Source organism: Chelonoidis abingdonii, chromosome 6, assembly GCF_003597395.2.
Source record: "Chelonoidis abingdonii isolate Lonesome George chromosome 6, CheloAbing_2.0, whole genome shotgun sequence".
Lineage (NCBI taxonomy): Eukaryota > Metazoa > Chordata > Testudines > Testudinidae > Chelonoidis > Chelonoidis abingdonii.
Genome location: NC_133774.1, coordinates 61,504,359 through 61,521,288, shown reverse-complemented (window position 1 = coordinate 61,521,288; position 16,930 = coordinate 61,504,359). Strand labels below are relative to the sequence as shown.

The window sequence follows — 16,930 nt, the reverse complement described above, 5'->3', positions numbered from 1 at the left end:
CTGTATCCTCTGGCAAGGGATGCTCTCTAGTACTGGCCTTTTTTCACTACAGGTCATGGACCTCAGCACTGGCTGAAACTGACCCTTGCCATGGTACTGATTATTGCTGTGCAGCAACATCAGCAACAGGAAAGTCTCTCAGTACTGGTGATGCCAGACGGATGTGCAGCAGCACAAGACTTTGCCTTTTGGTGCCTGATGGTATAGGAGACAGCTCACCTAGTACTGGTGCATCTTCTGGCCTGGTTACAGACTTAACTCAGGCTTGTGATCAGTGCTCAGGACTGTGCAGGGATAAAACATTAGGGCCTTTGGCATTTTCTCCACAGGTGCAGTTGAGGGTAAACCTACCATGGTATCCCTGGTACTGACATCTCCAGAATGCCATCCCTGGACTTTGTCATCTCCTCATACTTCACTACCATGATCAGCTGACTTCTGGTCCTCCTTGGCATGTGGGTAGGCTTTTATGTCCCTCACTTCCAAGACAGATTACATCACTCTCTTACTCTTTTATTGTGAGAGTTTTGTTGCTGGTACCCACTGGAGGTACAGAGACAATTCAGAGAAATGGAACCTTGGAGTACTCATTGCTGGGGTCCTGTGCTATACCAATTACCCTATTGGATCCCATGGAGCATGCCTCCCACATCCAGATCCTCTCCAATTCCTCAACCTTTTCAGTCTCCTACCAGGCAACATATTAACTATCATAAGGAAGTCCAAGAGGATGTCATCGATACTGAGCAAAACCAGCAAAGCCTTCAAGATCTACTCTGTACGTTGAATGAGGATCAGCCTTAGCCTCCCTTGCATTTGTCGTCCTCATTACCAGATGAAACTGCAGCTTCTTGGGATATTTCACCAGTTCAAGATGATCACAAGGCTTACCCACACCTTTTAAAGAGAGTAGCTACCCATCTTGATATCCCTGATGAGGTGATCCAGGAGAGTTCTTGTAGATTCTCATGGAAATGCTGGGTTAAGTAGGGCCTTTTAAGGTGGTTCTTCCTATCAATGAGGCCATGTAGAGCCTACAAGATATTTATGGCTAACACCACCCTTTCTACCTCTGATAGCCGAAAGAACCAAGAAAAGGTACCATATGCCTTCTCAAGGCTACAAACATTTTTATACCCATCCCTTGCCAGGTTCCTTGGTTGTTTTGGCAGTAAATGAAAAAGCACATCAGGGTCATCTGTCTTTCACCTCAAACAACAAGGATGCAAATAAACCTGTGAGAATGCATTCTATATCTGGTCCACAGTTGTGCACTGCTAACTAACAAAGCATTATTGACAAGATATGACTTCTCCTTTTGAGATAATAGGCTGAAGTTCTCAGAAAAGTTGCCAGAGGAGACCAGGCAGGAATTCCAGGCTCTGTTAGATGAGGGCAAGCTGGTAGCTCCCACCTTTCTACAAATATCTTTTGACATGGCAGATTCAGCTAGATATGCACAGATATTCATGGCTTCAGTCTTTGGGTCTACCAGGCAGGAATTCCAGGCTCTGTTAGATGAGGGCAAGCTGGTAGCTCCCACCTTTCTACAAATATCTTTTGACATGGCAGATTCAGCTAGATATGCACAGATATTCATGGCTTCAGTCTTTGGGTCTTCAGCAGATGATCCAGAATCTTCCCTTTGAGGGTCTTATGCTGTTCTCTCACAAGACAGATGAGATGTTCCACAGTCTCAAAGATTGAAGGCCCACTTTGAAATACTTGGGAATTTACACTCCTTTCCCTAAAAAGGAAGCAATTCTACTCTCTGTCTCGGCAGACCTTTTCCCACTGAGACAGACTGATCAGTCTAGGAAATGAAGGAAGACCATTAGAGAAGACCAGCTCCTCCTTAGTTTTCTTCAACTGGTTTCTCCAGGAAGTTGGACAATCCCAAGCAGTCTGTTTGCCTGCCTTTTCAAGGACAGAGTGCCAGATCCAGTTGTGCCAATTTCTCCTTTCCCTATTTTTCCAACAGGTTTTCCCACTTTCTATCATCTTGGTCCCATATTATCACAAGTCGATGACTCTTAAGTACTGTGGAACAGGGATAGACCCCTGCAGTTTATTTCCATTCCTCCTTGTCCCATCCTTTTTCAGGGCCTCTTCTTACAAGGCTGTCCTCCTTTAGGAGGTCCAGTCTCTTATCCATTTTGGAGCTATAGAAGAGGTTCCCTTTCTTCTCTGAGGGAAAGGTTTCTATTCACGTTCCTTCCTGATTCCAAAGGCAAAAGGAAGTCTTAGACACATTTTAGACCTGCAAAATCTGAACAAAGATGTAAAGAAAAGAAGGTTTCATGTGATTACCGTGGTCTCCATCATTCCTTCCCTGGATCCCAGCAATTGGTATGTTGCACTCCACTTGCAGGATGTGTATTTTCATGTCTCTCTCCATCAAAGCAACAGGAGAGTCCTAAAATTTCTAGTCAGTGACCCCACTTTCAGTTTACAGCCCTACCCTTTGCCCTGTCTGCTTCCTCACAAATATTTACAAAATGAATGGTAGTGGTGACCGCATTCCTAAAGAAAGCAGGGTTGTAAGTATTTCCTTACCTGGATGGCTGGCTGGTACGAAGTTGACTAAGCTCCTAATAGAGGTCAGCCTCTTCAGAATCTGATCCCTCTGCAGTGTTTTGGCTCTGTTGATAAGTGAGGACAAGCAAATATTCTCTCCAAAGAATATAATTTATAGAGTTGGTTCTGAATTCTACTGTAGCTGGAGTGCTCCTACCTCAAGCCAGATTCCAGACATATTAAGCATTTCCATAGATCTCAAAGCCCATTGATTACAACAGTGAAAAGTTGCATCAGGCTGTTGGGGCACATGGGCTCCTGAATGTAGGTGGCTCAGCATGCCAGAATTTGTCTTGGGAAATTGTGGGGCTGGTTAAGGTCAATGTAATCCCTAGCTCTTCAACAATTGGAAATGCTGCAGGAGTGATAACTTCTTGGACTGATGGATGGACCCAGCCAATGTATGTGTGGTAGTTTACTTTGCCTTTGCTTTACTCACGCTGACTCTCATTGACGCAATACCTCATGCTTCTTCTGTAGGCTGGGGAGATCACCAAGAAACTTACAAACTCAAGGTCTGTGGGCCCAAGAAGATTTCAGTCTTCACATAAATGTGCAGGAGTAGTGAGCTGTTCATCTGACCTATTGAACATTTCTCCCTTATATTTAAGGACAGAATCTGCAACTTCATGGACAACACTGGAATGATGTTCTGTGTGAACGGGCAGAGAGCGGAGAGATCAGGTCATCTGTCAGTAGACAATACATCTTTGGGAGTTTTGCATTGCAAGTGCAATACATCTCAAAACCTCCCACCTTCCTGGGGCTCAGCTTCATCAATTATTTAGATAATGGCATAGAGAGTACACTTATAAAGTTTGAGGATGATACCCAGCTGGAAGGGGTTGCAAATGTTTTGAAGGATAGGATTAAAATTCAAAATAATCTGGACAAACTGGAAAAGTGGTCGGAAGTAAATAGGATGAAATTCAATAAGGACAAATGCAAAGTACTCCACGTGGGAAGGAACAGTCAGTTGCACTCATACAATAGGGAATGACTCCCTAGGAAGGAGTACTGTGGAAAGGGATTTAGGGGTCATAGTGGACCACAAGCTAAATGTGAATCAACAGTGTGACGCTGTTGCAAAAAAAGCAAACATTATTCTGGGATGTATTAGCAGGAGTATTATAAGCAAGACATGAGAAGTAATTCTTCTGCTTTACTCCCCGCTGATTAGGCTTCAACTGGAATATTGTGTCCAGTTCTGGGCACATGTTTCTGGAAAGATTTGAACAAATTGGAGAAAGTCAAGAGAAGAGCAACAAAAATGATTAGAGGTCTAGAAAACATGACCTATGAGGGAATATTGGAAAAAATTGGGGTTTTTTTAGTCTGGAAAAGAGAAGAGTGAGGGGGAACATAACAGTTTTCAAGTATATAAAAGGGTTGTTACAAGGAGAAGGGAGAAAAAAATGTTGTTCTTAACCTCTGAGGATAGGAAAAAGAAGCAGTGGACTTAAACTTCAGCAAGGGTGGTTTAGGTTGGACATTAGGAAAAAATTCCTAACTGTGAGAGTGGTTAAGCACTGGAATAAATTGCCTAGGGAGGTTGTGGAATCTCTGTCATTTGGGATTTTTAAGAGGAGGTTGGACAAACACCTGTCAGGGATGGTCTAGATAATACTTAGTCCTGTCTTGATTGCAGGGGACTGGACTAGATGACCTGTCGGGATCCCTTCCAGTTCTATTATTCTATGATTCTAAGTTTCCTTTGAGGCTGAGGACTAAGAGATCAGATATGGAGCGATTATTTTGTGAAAAGTGTTCACCCATGGGTGATAGTGTTTTTTGCCTTTTATCCTGGGTGAGTTCATTCAAGAGTATAGTGATTGTCTGGTTTCACCCACATAATAGTTATTGGGATATTTAGTGTGCTGGATGAGGTACACCACGTGGTGTGATAGGCCGGTGCAGGACCCATGGATCTTGAAAGGTATGTTCTGGGGCAGGGGTAAGGGTAGTGATCATCGCAGCAGTGAAGATATGTCTGCAGCTTTTGCATCTGGTATTATGGCAGGGTTTGGTGTGTCTAGGTCTGTGGGGAGCTTTTTTCTGATGATGAGCTTGGCAAAGTTGGGGTTTCAAGAGAGATTTCTTTCAGTATGTGATGTAATTGTTTGATACCCTGTATGGATTACAGTGTGGGATGGTAGATGACAACTAGGGCTGTGTTGTGAGGGTTATGGGGTTTTTTCCTTGGTATTGAAGTAGGTTGTTTGGATGGCCTGTTTTATGATGTAATCTATTTCCCTAGTGGAGTGTCTTTGTTTGGTGAAGGCAGTTTTAAGGGTGTTAAGGTATGTATTCTGGACTTTCTCCTTGGAGCATATTCTGTGGCTATAGATAACAGATTTCTTGGTATGTTTGGGGTGATTATTGGATCTGTGATGGTAAGTATGGTGATCTGTGGGTTTCTTCCTGAAATAGTCTGTAGGGTTCCATTGTTGAAGCTGGTCATGATGTCCAGGAGGTTGATGTGGTATGGGAGAGTTCTCTGAGTGGTCTCTTACAGTATGTGTTAACTACTTATGCTAAAGAATCTGCTCCACCTTGTATTTAGCTGTGACACACTGATTTTCTCAGATCTAAAAAAAAACTCTGTGTAGCTGAAAAACTCTCTCTTTCACCAACAGAAGTTGTTCAGTAAAAGATATTACCTTGGCCACCTTCTCTCTCTAACATTGCATTATTGTTGGTATGTTAATATTGAGTCTTAGTTTTTCTCCATTTTTTCTTGTTTCTTCACTTGCAACATTTACTTTAATTGGAGATATACTTATCTCCTAGAACTGGAAGGGACTTTGAAAGGTCATCGAGTCCAGCCCCCTGCCTTCTCTAGCAGGACCAAGTACTGATTTTTGCCCCAGATCCCTTAGTGGCCCTCTCAAGGATTGCACTCACAACTCTGCGTTTAGCAGGCCAATGCTCAAACCACTGAGCTATTCCTCCCCCCATCTAGTAGCCGACCTGCAAGCTTAAATCAGGAGGAGTATATTCCAGGGTGAAATACTTCAATCATTTCTTTAAATTGCTCATTTTATGCTCCATTGAAGGCAATGTTAGCATAAAGAAGATAAAGTCTTTGCATTTGTTGTTTTTATAGCATAATCAGTGATTGATCTTTGCTGTTGTTTGAGCTGAAAACTAGCAGAGGTTATTACTAAATTAAGCTTACGTTTTACAGCTGCTGGAAGTCCTGAATCAGGAATTTAAATTATTGCAATTTTATTTCATTAGCAAAGATGGCACAAAAAGTCTCCCTGTGCAGAATCTTCAAATCATCAATGTTTTGCTCTTCCTCTTAAATGGAGAAAATGTCATTCAGCATCATATATCTGATAGAAAATGAAGAAACTTTACTTTCTTTGATAAGCAAGAATCTTCTGTGTCTGGCAACTTAACAACTTTTGGCATTATTTACATTTTCCTGTAAAATTATTATCTATTGTCATTACTTCAGTTCAGTCAGTCACTTGTTTTCATACAACTTTCTTAAATTTTGGGTATGACAAGTTAGATGAATTCATAAACTGACGTTTAATAATCACTAAATACTAATCACACTTTTTGTGGTATTGATAACCAGCTTTCATGTTTTCCTGGTTAGAAAAACTATGTTGAAGCACCTAGTGATTCAATATTGTGAGGACTGAAAAATAAAATGGACTAGGCAGCTTTATATAGAACCATGTGTTCAGACTCCTTGATCACATTCCAGATGTTTTAAGAAGTTATCAAACCTGTACCCCTACCCACTGTTGTTCTGTCTCTCCCCCTTTCTCTCTTTGACATCCAGTAACAGTTATTTCCACTCACTAGCCATGCACGTAAGTGATTCCACCCATTCCTCTTCTTCTGTGGGCTTCTATATCTATGATTTTCATGATTTTTTTTAATAAGCAATTTTAATGGTCTCATCATTTCTTTTTAATGTTTTAGAAGAGTTAAAATTTTAATTCGCAGAAATTAAAACCTAAATGTTTCATGTAACTATTTCATATTGACATAGAAGTTTAAAAAATGTCCCTGAAAAACCCAGAAAACCAGTGGGTTTGTTTTATTATTTAGGAAAAATACCAGGTTCTCACAATGCTTGGATTATCCAAAGACTTGAAATTGAACTTGTGTGTCATGGAAAGCAGTGATATGTGTGACTCCCAGGTTTAGATATAGGTAGGATTTTAGGCTTATTTTGATACAGCACTGTCTCTAAACTATTGAATAAACAATCTTCTTAACCTCATTTGTTGATGAAATGTGCACAAAGTGTTGTTCTGTTGTTGTTGAAAACATTGTGTATATTTATTATTATTATTTTTATTTATGGTCTGAAGTATTCTGAGATCACATGAAAAATTGTGCTTTAACTTGTGGGAAAATTGAAGTAATGTTTAGAAACTTGAAATATTTCATAATATATCTAGAGAATATTAGCTCATCAGATAACTCTGGTCATTACTATAGGTTTGGAAAAACTGCAAAGTGTATATATTCACTAAAAACAGAATCTGGAAATGGGGAACACAGTCAAAAATTTCATTGCCTGTAAAATACCGATAGAATTTAGGATGATTTGAAATTCCTAGCTACAAAACTAAAATGATTGAGTTTGTTTCTCATGTGAATAGCAATACTGACTCTAATTGTTAAACTAAACTTTTTTAGGTTTGCTTAGTTTATTTAATTTGTTTAAATGAAAGATCAGAGTTAAGATCATAGTTAAGCGTTCATGAGCACATCTAAAACTGTGAATTGTTAATAGATACAAATTGCTTTATGCAGTCTCACTCTGACTAGAGCTAAATGGTATTGTAGGCTGATTTGTCTGTAAAGTGAGGTTGTGCACAAAAGTGACCTTTATGTGCATTCCTTAGTGAAAGCTTCATTTAATGAATTATTGCTGTTTGAAGACAAATTGGTTTGAAGAAAAGTTTCCAAATGTAATTAAGTTGACAAAGAGAACAAGGCTTTTTCCCCCTCCTTTCAGCGTTAACCCATTTACAGAAGTGTGAACTAATTAATATTATGCCTTCTAATGCATATGATTAAAGTGTACACTAAAGTACACTTTTTAAATTTATATTTTCATCTTAATTGTGGCTATTTCTATTTTCGTAAATGTTCAAATTGTTTGCAAAACTCAAGTTCACCTTACTAGGTATCATTTGAGAGCTAATGTTTTGCTTCTCCCACTCCCAACATGGCTACAATCTTTCTTTATATTGTTGTTGTTACTAATACTGTTGTTTGTTGTGATGGTAGTGCCTAGGTGCTCCAGCCAAGTTTAGAACCTCATTGTGCTATTTACTGAACATACATATTGTAAGCTCTTTTGGGTAGGGATTGTCTCCTATTGTCTAACTCAGGGGGGCAAACTACAGCACATGGTCCGTTTTAAGCCATCCCGTGAGCTGCACCACGTGGCTCGGCCCTGCTCCGGCGCTCCAGCCAGGGCACTGGGTAGGGGGCCGGACCATATGGCTTGGTCCTGCTCCAGCGCTCTGGCCATGGTGCAGGGTCGGGGCTGCACCATGTGATGTTACCCGGGGTTCTTTCAACCCAAAGCTCTTGGTAACTTTTACTCTATGCGAGGTGTTATCAGTAAACAAATCAGGGGAGATGGCCGTCCAACCGATAGATGGCTAGCACAAACAGGACAACACAAGAGTGCTTTCACTTAAAGCTAAACTTTACGTCATCTCAAGCACTTACACGCATCCGCAACTGGTTAATAAAACGCTCCCAGCCCTCAATAATTACCAAAGCTGAGTGTGGCTCTCCAGTGGCACAGTGGCAGACCGTATGCCAGTAGGGAACACAAGATGCATCCAGAGGGAGAGACCAGTCCTGACTAGAAGAGTTTTCACCTTATTTTATACATTAGTAACACAGTGACATGACCCTTAAAGAAAACTTGCTAAGCAAACAGTTCTAATGGTCAAGCAAGAGGTTTTCTTCTGATTATTGATTAACCAGGTGTGGGTTTTTCCCAGTGTTTGCAGCCTTGAGACCCCAATAGACACATTCCTGAGGGCACATCTTGCTCTTCTAAAATGCATGTATCAGCAACTTCAATACAGTTCTTATCAGGAAGGACACGGGGTCAAGATGTCCTTTCTGTGACATCCCAAACCTCCTCCACTCCTGCCTTGGTCAAGGTGAGGCTGCAACATGGCCAATTTACAGGCTGCTGACTTGGCTGCTTTTAGCAATACTCAGTAGTGGTTTCAGGCCCTTTACTGATTTTGCTGACATCTCCCTGTACAGCGGCTCCCAGAAGCTGAGGCATGGCCCCACTAGAGTTCCTACGCGCTCCAATGGAAGCTGCAGGGGTGGCGCAGTGTGCAGAGCCGCGTGGCCGCACCTCTGCATAGGAGCCAGAGAAGGGACATGCCACGGCTTCCGGGAACCGTTTGAGGTAAGCACCGCTCGGAGCCTGCACCCCCTGAGCCTCTCCCCATGCTGCAACCCTATGCCCCATCCCTGATCCCCCTCCTGCTCTCCAACCCCCTTGAGCACACTCCTGCGCCCCAAACCTCTCATCCTCAGCCCCACCCCAGAACCCACACCCCCTCCTGCACCCTAACCCTAATTTTGTGAGCATTCATGGCCCGCCATACAATTTCTATTCCCCAGTGTGGCCCTCAGACCAAAAAGTTTGCCCACCCCTCGTCTAACTAGACAAGACAAAGGAGGGAAGTATATTCCCTATTCTAAAGCAGGGAAACTGAAGCTCCATTTTTCCCAAAATTGTATGCTGTTTGGAGGCAGAATGTATGAAACACAACAGGATTAAGGTTTTGGTATCAAAGTAGGAGCTGTAATTGGGTGTGACTCTGGGCTTTACTCGAGTGGTTCTTATCAACTCCAATGAGACTGCTTGTGTGCGTAAGAGCTACTTGTACTAAGAAAAGTTTGTAAAATCATGCCCTATGAATTTTGAAAGAATGAAAGAAGGATAAATATCCATACACAAAAGACAAACTGACTTGATACAAAACTCCTAGCTCAGTGATTCTCAAACATTTATACTGGTGACCCCTTTCACATAGAAAGCCTCTGAGCGTGACCCCACCCCCACCCCCGTGTAAAGTAAAAACACTTTTTAATATATTTAACACCATTATAAATGCTGGAGGCAAAGCGGGGTTTGGGGTGGAGAATGACCGCTCATGACCCTGCACATAATAACCTCATGATCCCCTGAGGGGTCCCGTCCCCCAGTTTGAGAACCCCTGTTCTAACTGTATCTTAATTGTTCAGAAGCTTTTGTATTTTTGTCCTAGCGAAGGCCCCTGTTTCTTCAAGAGTCATGGATTTGCTGTATCCTGCCCCCAAACATATGGGTCTGACTTGCAAAGTCACACAGGGAAGCAAGGTGATACAAGGTACCCCCTTACAAGCCTGCATCAGTTATGCATGCTATGGGTAACTGGGCAGGAGGTGGAGGAGAGCAGCTCACTGCATTTTTCCTCTCCCCTGCTGCTTGTTCTTGTGCTCGAAAGGGAACAAGGAATAGATGGGACCTGTGGCTCTGCCCCCTCAAATTTCAGGTCAACATATTTGTGCTGGTGCCTCAGGCTGGGTACTCTGCACCAGGTATATAAACTGGTACAGTGTGTTTCCCCAGCTTCCAGAGAAAGGGGGACAATGGACATCAGATTGTGGCTCTTTGAATCACAATCTACTTCTCAGGCTGATCCTGAGGCAACACAACAATGCCCTTACTCAAAGCCACTCTTGAGTCCAAAATTGGATTCCTGTATTTTTATGTGTTTTGTATGTAGATACCTGTCCTTTTAAGTTTATAGTGGACTAAATTTATGCTACTGTTTCGTATTTGGATTATTGGCTATTTATGTTGTGGGGACTGAAATGGAAAGCTAGGACGTTTTCACTTTTATATATTTTCTAGATGATCTATTTATTGCTGCTTCTGGCAAATAAGGTGTGAGAAATGACTTTTTTTTCCCTCCCAGGTAGTCCTTTGGTGGGCTTTAATTTCTGTCAGTAAATTTATGTGAACTTCTAAATTCTGTGCCTTTCACTCTTTTTGTACCTTTTATACTTTAAAGCTTAATCATACTTCCTACTTCTATTTGATGCAGTGTAAGCGTTCTTACTTGTAATGTATTTTTTTGCTTTTCAAAATAGATCGCAAGGTCTTTAGGGCAGGTTTTGTCTTTATTCTTGGTTTTTACAGCATCAGTGTGTGGCTTTTAGGTGCTAACATAACACAAATAAATAGCAATGATGTTTGTGTATAAATTTCAATGCTACTTTATAATTGCAGCTGTTAAGTTTTCTTAATATGTTTATTGATACGCCAGAATGTATTTTTATTTTTAAATTTATTTTTTTAAATTTCAGGTAGATGCTACTGAGAGTGAGCCAAAGAGTTTTATCTTTATGAGTGAGGATGCATTGACAAACCCAGATAAACTGATGGTTTTAATTCATGGTAGTGGTGTTGTCAGGGCAGGTCAGTGGGCTAGAAGACTTATTATAAATGAAGATCTGGACAGTGGCACACAGATTCCGTATATTAAGAGAGCTATTGAGGTAAGTGTGTGTTTATTAACAACTATCAATAATCTGAGACATTTTTGTTAAGTTATATTAAATGTGTTCCCATAAATTCATTTTATTCATGGTTGGAATGTTTTGTTGCCTTATTTTCAAAATTTTTATCTAATTCTTTTACTACAAGAGAGAAACTTGTGATTTAGTTTTGTGTAAGACTCTTATGGTGGCAGTGCCATGTAGTTTAATATGTCAGCTAGAGTGACAAAACCCTTCAAGGAGGAAAAAGAAATATGAAAGAAAGCAATCCAGAAATTAGTTAGGATTTCGTTTACATTTCATCAGATTTTTGTATTCTCATTCAAATGTCTATTGTAAACCTTGTGATAATGTGATCATTTTAAATGAACCACAGGAAGCTTTCTTAAGCTTCTACTAAATGTTTTTTTTCGGGGGGGGGAGGGGGGAAAGGTGTCCCTCTCTCCTCAGTCAAACAAGTTTTATTCTGACAACAACTCTAAGTGATTCATTCTAGTTCACATATTTGTAGCTGAAAATATAAAACATTTACATTTTGCAGGCAGTATGTTAATTGACTTTCCATACCCCACACTCACAAAATGGTATGGATACATGTAGTAACACATGGGAAAACATTATGCAATTTGGGCAATATTTGGAACATTTCTACATTAAAATTCTCACTTGGAATTTGCTAGCTGAATTAAAACTTTTCTTCAATAAACATCTGAAAATCATGTACAAGGGTCCCAAGTTTTTTCTGTTATTTCTACGTTAAGTTTAACGTATTACTATTGCTCATCACCAAATTAATGCCTATTTTGTTAATCTCCATTTGGTTATTGCTTTGCTAGTTACATCTGTAATTTTTGTAGTGGGCCAAACTGCATGTGTGGTTTTTTTGTTTTTTGTTTGTTTGTTTTTTAATTGAATGGATTTTCTTTTTTTTCTTTTTTGGTAATGTAAAGTGATGTACTGGCTAAAATGTTGGATGTAAGTAAACCAAGAGCAGTTATATAGGCTTGTGGAAAACATTTGTAGTATATCAGTTGCAATTAATTTTCTTCTGTGTTGCCCAGTTTGCTGCTGAAGTGTTGCACTTTGTGAAATAAAAATAAAAAGGCGGATTCTGACAATGTGACCATTGGTACATCCCTTCTTTTAGTACCGACTAAAAGTTTATTTTATTTCAGTCAAGGAGCTAACTTTTTAATAGGTTTTGATCTAAGAGTTGAGAATTCTGTTGAAAATATAACATTTTTTCTTTATCTGTTTTTCAAGAAAAACACAAAACAGTGCAATGAGCAAAATATTTTAATTAAATATTTATAGCCAAGATAAGGACAGAGGAATTTAAAGATACACATCTATTGCTTTATGCTTTTAGTTTGTAATCTTTCTTTATTAATTTAGTTTTAAATTTATAGTCCTCTTACCTGTGATAGTAATAGCTATTAACATAAAAAGAATATAGCATGTACACATTTGGTTTTACTTAAAAAGTTGGTAAACATTGTATATTTGGATGAAATACCTTTAAATAAAACTGCTTGATTGAAAATATTAGAATAGATTGTATTATGTTTTGATATATTAGTATACTTTAATCTTTTTAATGAGGATGAGGCACGTCCACTTAGGACAGAATTTTTAGACCAATCTAGCGTCTCTCAAATCCAGCTCCTCTGAAGTATTTGAAATCATTCAGGTTGTGCCCCAGGAAAAATAATACACAGATAGTCATATGATCATATCAGGTGTGCTGAATGCACTGACTGTCTAATCAACTTTTCCAGTGTAGCCAATCATCCATTTTTAGGCACGAGGCCTCCATTTTTACATCTGTAGAAAAAAATTTATGATAAAAAAGAACTTTGTTTGGGAATTTCCCCAGGCTGATATGGTGATCCAGCTCAGGTGGATTGTATACTATGAAAAACTGACATTTCTCCTGTCAAGACACTATAACGATATTCCAACTCAGCCCTAAAAAAGCGCATTGAAATTAGGCTTCATAAAGCCTATAAAATTCTCCTAAGAACAGTTAATATGGTGCATCCAGTCAAGTCTTGTTTCTGTTAAAAACTATATAAATTAGAGAGCACACCATTTTCCTGGATCTCACTTTTACTGGACTGGGTCTTCAGTAATTTGAGGGCCAAGATGGTGTCTGATTTCAGTACTTCCAACTCCCAGAAAATGATAGTACTGCTTTCACATTAAAAGTCCTGACTGAAACTTGTGATCTTGATTGCTGCAGATACTATGTTTCCACTCTAGGCTGTTGTTTTGGCCTTGATATTTTATTAACTCTTCCAACAAAAGAGAGGTCTCACCTTAAATGAAACATGCAGAAAATGTTTCCTTTATGGGGAAATTTACACTGTTTTAGAAGGAGATATGTATTCTGTGGAGCTTAGTATCTTTCACATCAACATATTAAATGAATCTACTGAGGATAACAGTATCCAAGGCTTGAAAATTCCACTCATTTATGGTGAGTAGGAAACTAGCGTGGATGACTTCCAACAGCTTCTGCAGAATCTAGATTTTTCCTTTTAAAATAATAAAAATGTCCAGGCCTTGTGCTTGTGGAAGTAGTATTTTAAATGTTAGCTGGCTTCTCTACCTTAACCTCAGTCTCTGCTGCTCCTTACAGATGTCCCAATTCTAGTTTAGGTGAAAACTGAACAGATTCGTCAGTTTTTGGTCTTGCTATTCAGCACCCTGTGGGCAGCACACAAGGATCAGATAAGTTTCACTGTATTTGAGAAAGCTTTGAGGAACAGTAGAGGAGGGAAGGACCCAAACACAGAGGCTGGGGGAGGAGCTGAGTAAATAGAAGTGTAGCCCTCATAGTCAGAAAGCTGAGGGAACACAACAGGAGGCTCTTGCGCAAGATGGAGGAAACACATAAAGACTGGGCCTTCTCCATTCCAGCAAACTGGGGGAAAGGGAGTGAAGGGAAGGGAAGGGCTTAAAATTTATCAAGCCCATAATGGCTGGGGGCTGACACAGAAGATGAAAACCCCAACCAGAGCTTTGGGATAGCACCTAGCAGCCAGAGAGGTGGTTTTCTTCTCATCTGAGTGTTGCCTCTAGATAGTGCCCCTGCCTCTATCTTTTTATCAGTCTTTGGTTAGTAGCTTTAATCCTTTGGATATGAGATGTCAGGTAAATTTCCAAGCCCCATGTATATGAGAAAGGAAGATTAATTAGAACCGAAAAGACATTTTCTAGGAGATGTGGAAGAGGAAAACAGAAAATACAGGTGATAAGCTAGAAAACTAACTGTGGGGAAACAGATTGAGAGAGAAAAGTGGATAGAGGGTGAGAGAAGAAAAAAAATAGAGGTATTAAAGACGGCATAGGATAAATACACCAAGATCTATGTTAGGAAAGGAAACATGAGTTGGCCTTGTGGAATACACTGAGGATAGAAAAAAAAAAATTAAGCAAAAGCAAGAGGGACTTAATGGATTTACTGTAATTTTAAGGAAGTGGGAAGTTGATTGACAATGTGTTACCATTACAATACAGAATAAACAGTCCACAACTGTGGTGTTCATTCAAATCGAGGGGCATAATCTTGGGAGGCATAGACAACACCAATATCTTTCACCCTGGTTATTAGGCTTAGTCCCTGGGCTAGGAGGTGATAGGATGCCATCTGGACATAAAAAAATAATTACCCAACACTATTGTAATGTGCTGGGTACAGCTATATTTCAGGACTCTACAGCATTTCTTACTCTCTCACTGTAGCTTGTCAGAGATCCAGCAGATAAGCTTTGAGTTTTCATATCAGTTAAAATAATTCATATGATAGTGACTTAAAAGCACACATACGAATACATATCAGAGATAAGGTATCACGGGTTATTGACTAAGTCAAGGTTATTTACTAAGAGTTGCATGGCAGGCAGTCTGAACATTGAGACTTAGCCTATGCTCAATATGCCTCAGGTGGCACGTGACCAGGATTAATCACTGAATTTGGTCCGCTGGTTGGATGATCAGCTTCCCCAGCTTGGGCTGGGTACTTATGAGGTGTGTGATGTAAACGCTGATTGATGCCCCCCTGAACACTTAGTTAGGGGATATATCAGCCATTCAGATGATAACACTTTCAAATGATGCTACAAAGATATCTGAACAAGAATGGGAGGAAGCTGTAATTGATTGTTGCGTCATGGAGAAGTTGTCCTTCTATGCTGGTCAGGGAAGTACTTTCCTGTGCTTGAGGTCTACAGAGTGGGTGGCAAGGAGAAATTTAAAGTTGGTTTTATAGAGTAGGAAGTTTACTCCATGGAGAAAGAGAGCTCAGCCTGCCAGAGTCTGGACATCGAACAAAAATATTTAGTACTCATCATACCACTGACTCATTTGCTCAGGGGATAAAAGAGCACACCAGTTCACTGCAACACTTACTGTATGAGTTCAAAGAAGCTGTTGGTTAGCTTCTGTTTCTTTTGTAAACATTCAGGATTCCTGTTTCCTATAATCTCCATAGTCGTAAGGATGCTAAAGAAAGCAAATAATACATTTCAGCAGTTTTGACTTTATTTTAGTTACTTTAGAAATGTCCAGGAATTATTTGGTGGTTTCTAGTAGAGCACTATTTTAAACAATTTAGAGTATTTATCAAGAAACTTGGAAACTGGGTTGTCCCTAGCAAGGATAACAGCACAAGCATAGTAGCTGCTTCTTTCACCAAAAGAGGGCTGGCTTTTTTTTGAAAAAAAAAATAGTAGCAACCAGAAATCAGTCTACCTGTTTATGAACAAGATTAAATTTCTGGGGCCTATCATGGTCATTATCCATGGAAATCTTGCTGCCATGACTGATAAGTCAAAACTATTTTTATATTTTTTGTTTTCCCTTGTGTTTATGATGTCTTTTCCCTCTTTATTCGATATTCCACTTTGGAATCTGCAATATAGCTCCTGCTTATTCATGGATGTGAGGAATAGAAAGGGAATTGCTTACATAAAATTTTGGCTTTCCTCTCTAAGACTAATTTTGGACTTCCAACCCAATATAGAAAAGGTAGGGTTGTACTTTTCACTGGAAATTGTGAAGAAGGGGAGGATGTTACAGCAGCATAAGATTTTTTGTTTTGTGATTGACTGGAGAGGAAGAACTAACTAATCCAAACTAGCAGATCAGAGTTATGGAGAGTACATTTCTAGGTAAAATACTAGCCTTTTTGGGTAATAATTGGTATGGTTTGAAAATGGTTTTTATTGTATCTATAACTTGTAAATATTCCATCAGAGGTAAAGCTTTGTTTTAAGTTGGACTTGCAAACAAAGAAATGCGTGGTGTACAGATAATGGAACTAAACCTTGTATATACATGTGCGGAGCAGGTAGTCCCCAGCGCAAAGTGGAAAAAATATGTTTCATGGTTTACATTAATTTTTCATATGTTCAGTAGGAACCTGAAATCTTGAAATTTTTGAAAATGCAGCTCAGTAGTCTGTGCTTAGTTGATTTAATTTTCATATGGCAGTAAACATGGACTTATTGAGATAAGCTGCTTTATCTTCCTACTATTAAAATATTTCCTAACATTCAAATATTAATTTTGATATTTTCCTTATTTCTTTTTTCAGAAAGGTAATAAATAACAGTACTCTGTTATTCACAAACTATTAAGAACATCTTATTGTCGCTTTTATGCAGAAATTAAATTAAGTAGAATTTCACTAGAATGATCAATAATGCAGATAACATTTTCTTCTCATTCATAATTAGTAAGAATCTGTTGCAAGTGTTATATTTATTTAATAGATAATATATAC

The 16,930-nt window shown here is 39.4% G+C and overlaps 1 protein-coding gene across 8 annotated transcripts in view; it reads left to right on the top strand.

The window, feature by feature from the left end:
• ARB2A (ARB2 cotranscriptional regulator A) overlaps positions 1-16,930 on the top strand; it is a 363,106-nt gene that overhangs the window by 77,849 nt on the left and 268,327 nt on the right. For 7 of the 8 annotated variants that reach the window (XM_075067103.1, XM_032802756.2, XM_075067099.1 and 4 more), the window contains one exon: positions 10,951-11,142. The exons of the other annotated variant lie outside the window; for it this stretch is intronic. In XM_075067103.1, coding sequence (XP_074923204.1) covers positions 10,951-11,142 — 192 coding nt within the window. The remainder of the gene's footprint in view (positions 1-10,950; positions 11,143-16,930) is intronic. 8 annotated transcript variants of the gene reach the window in all.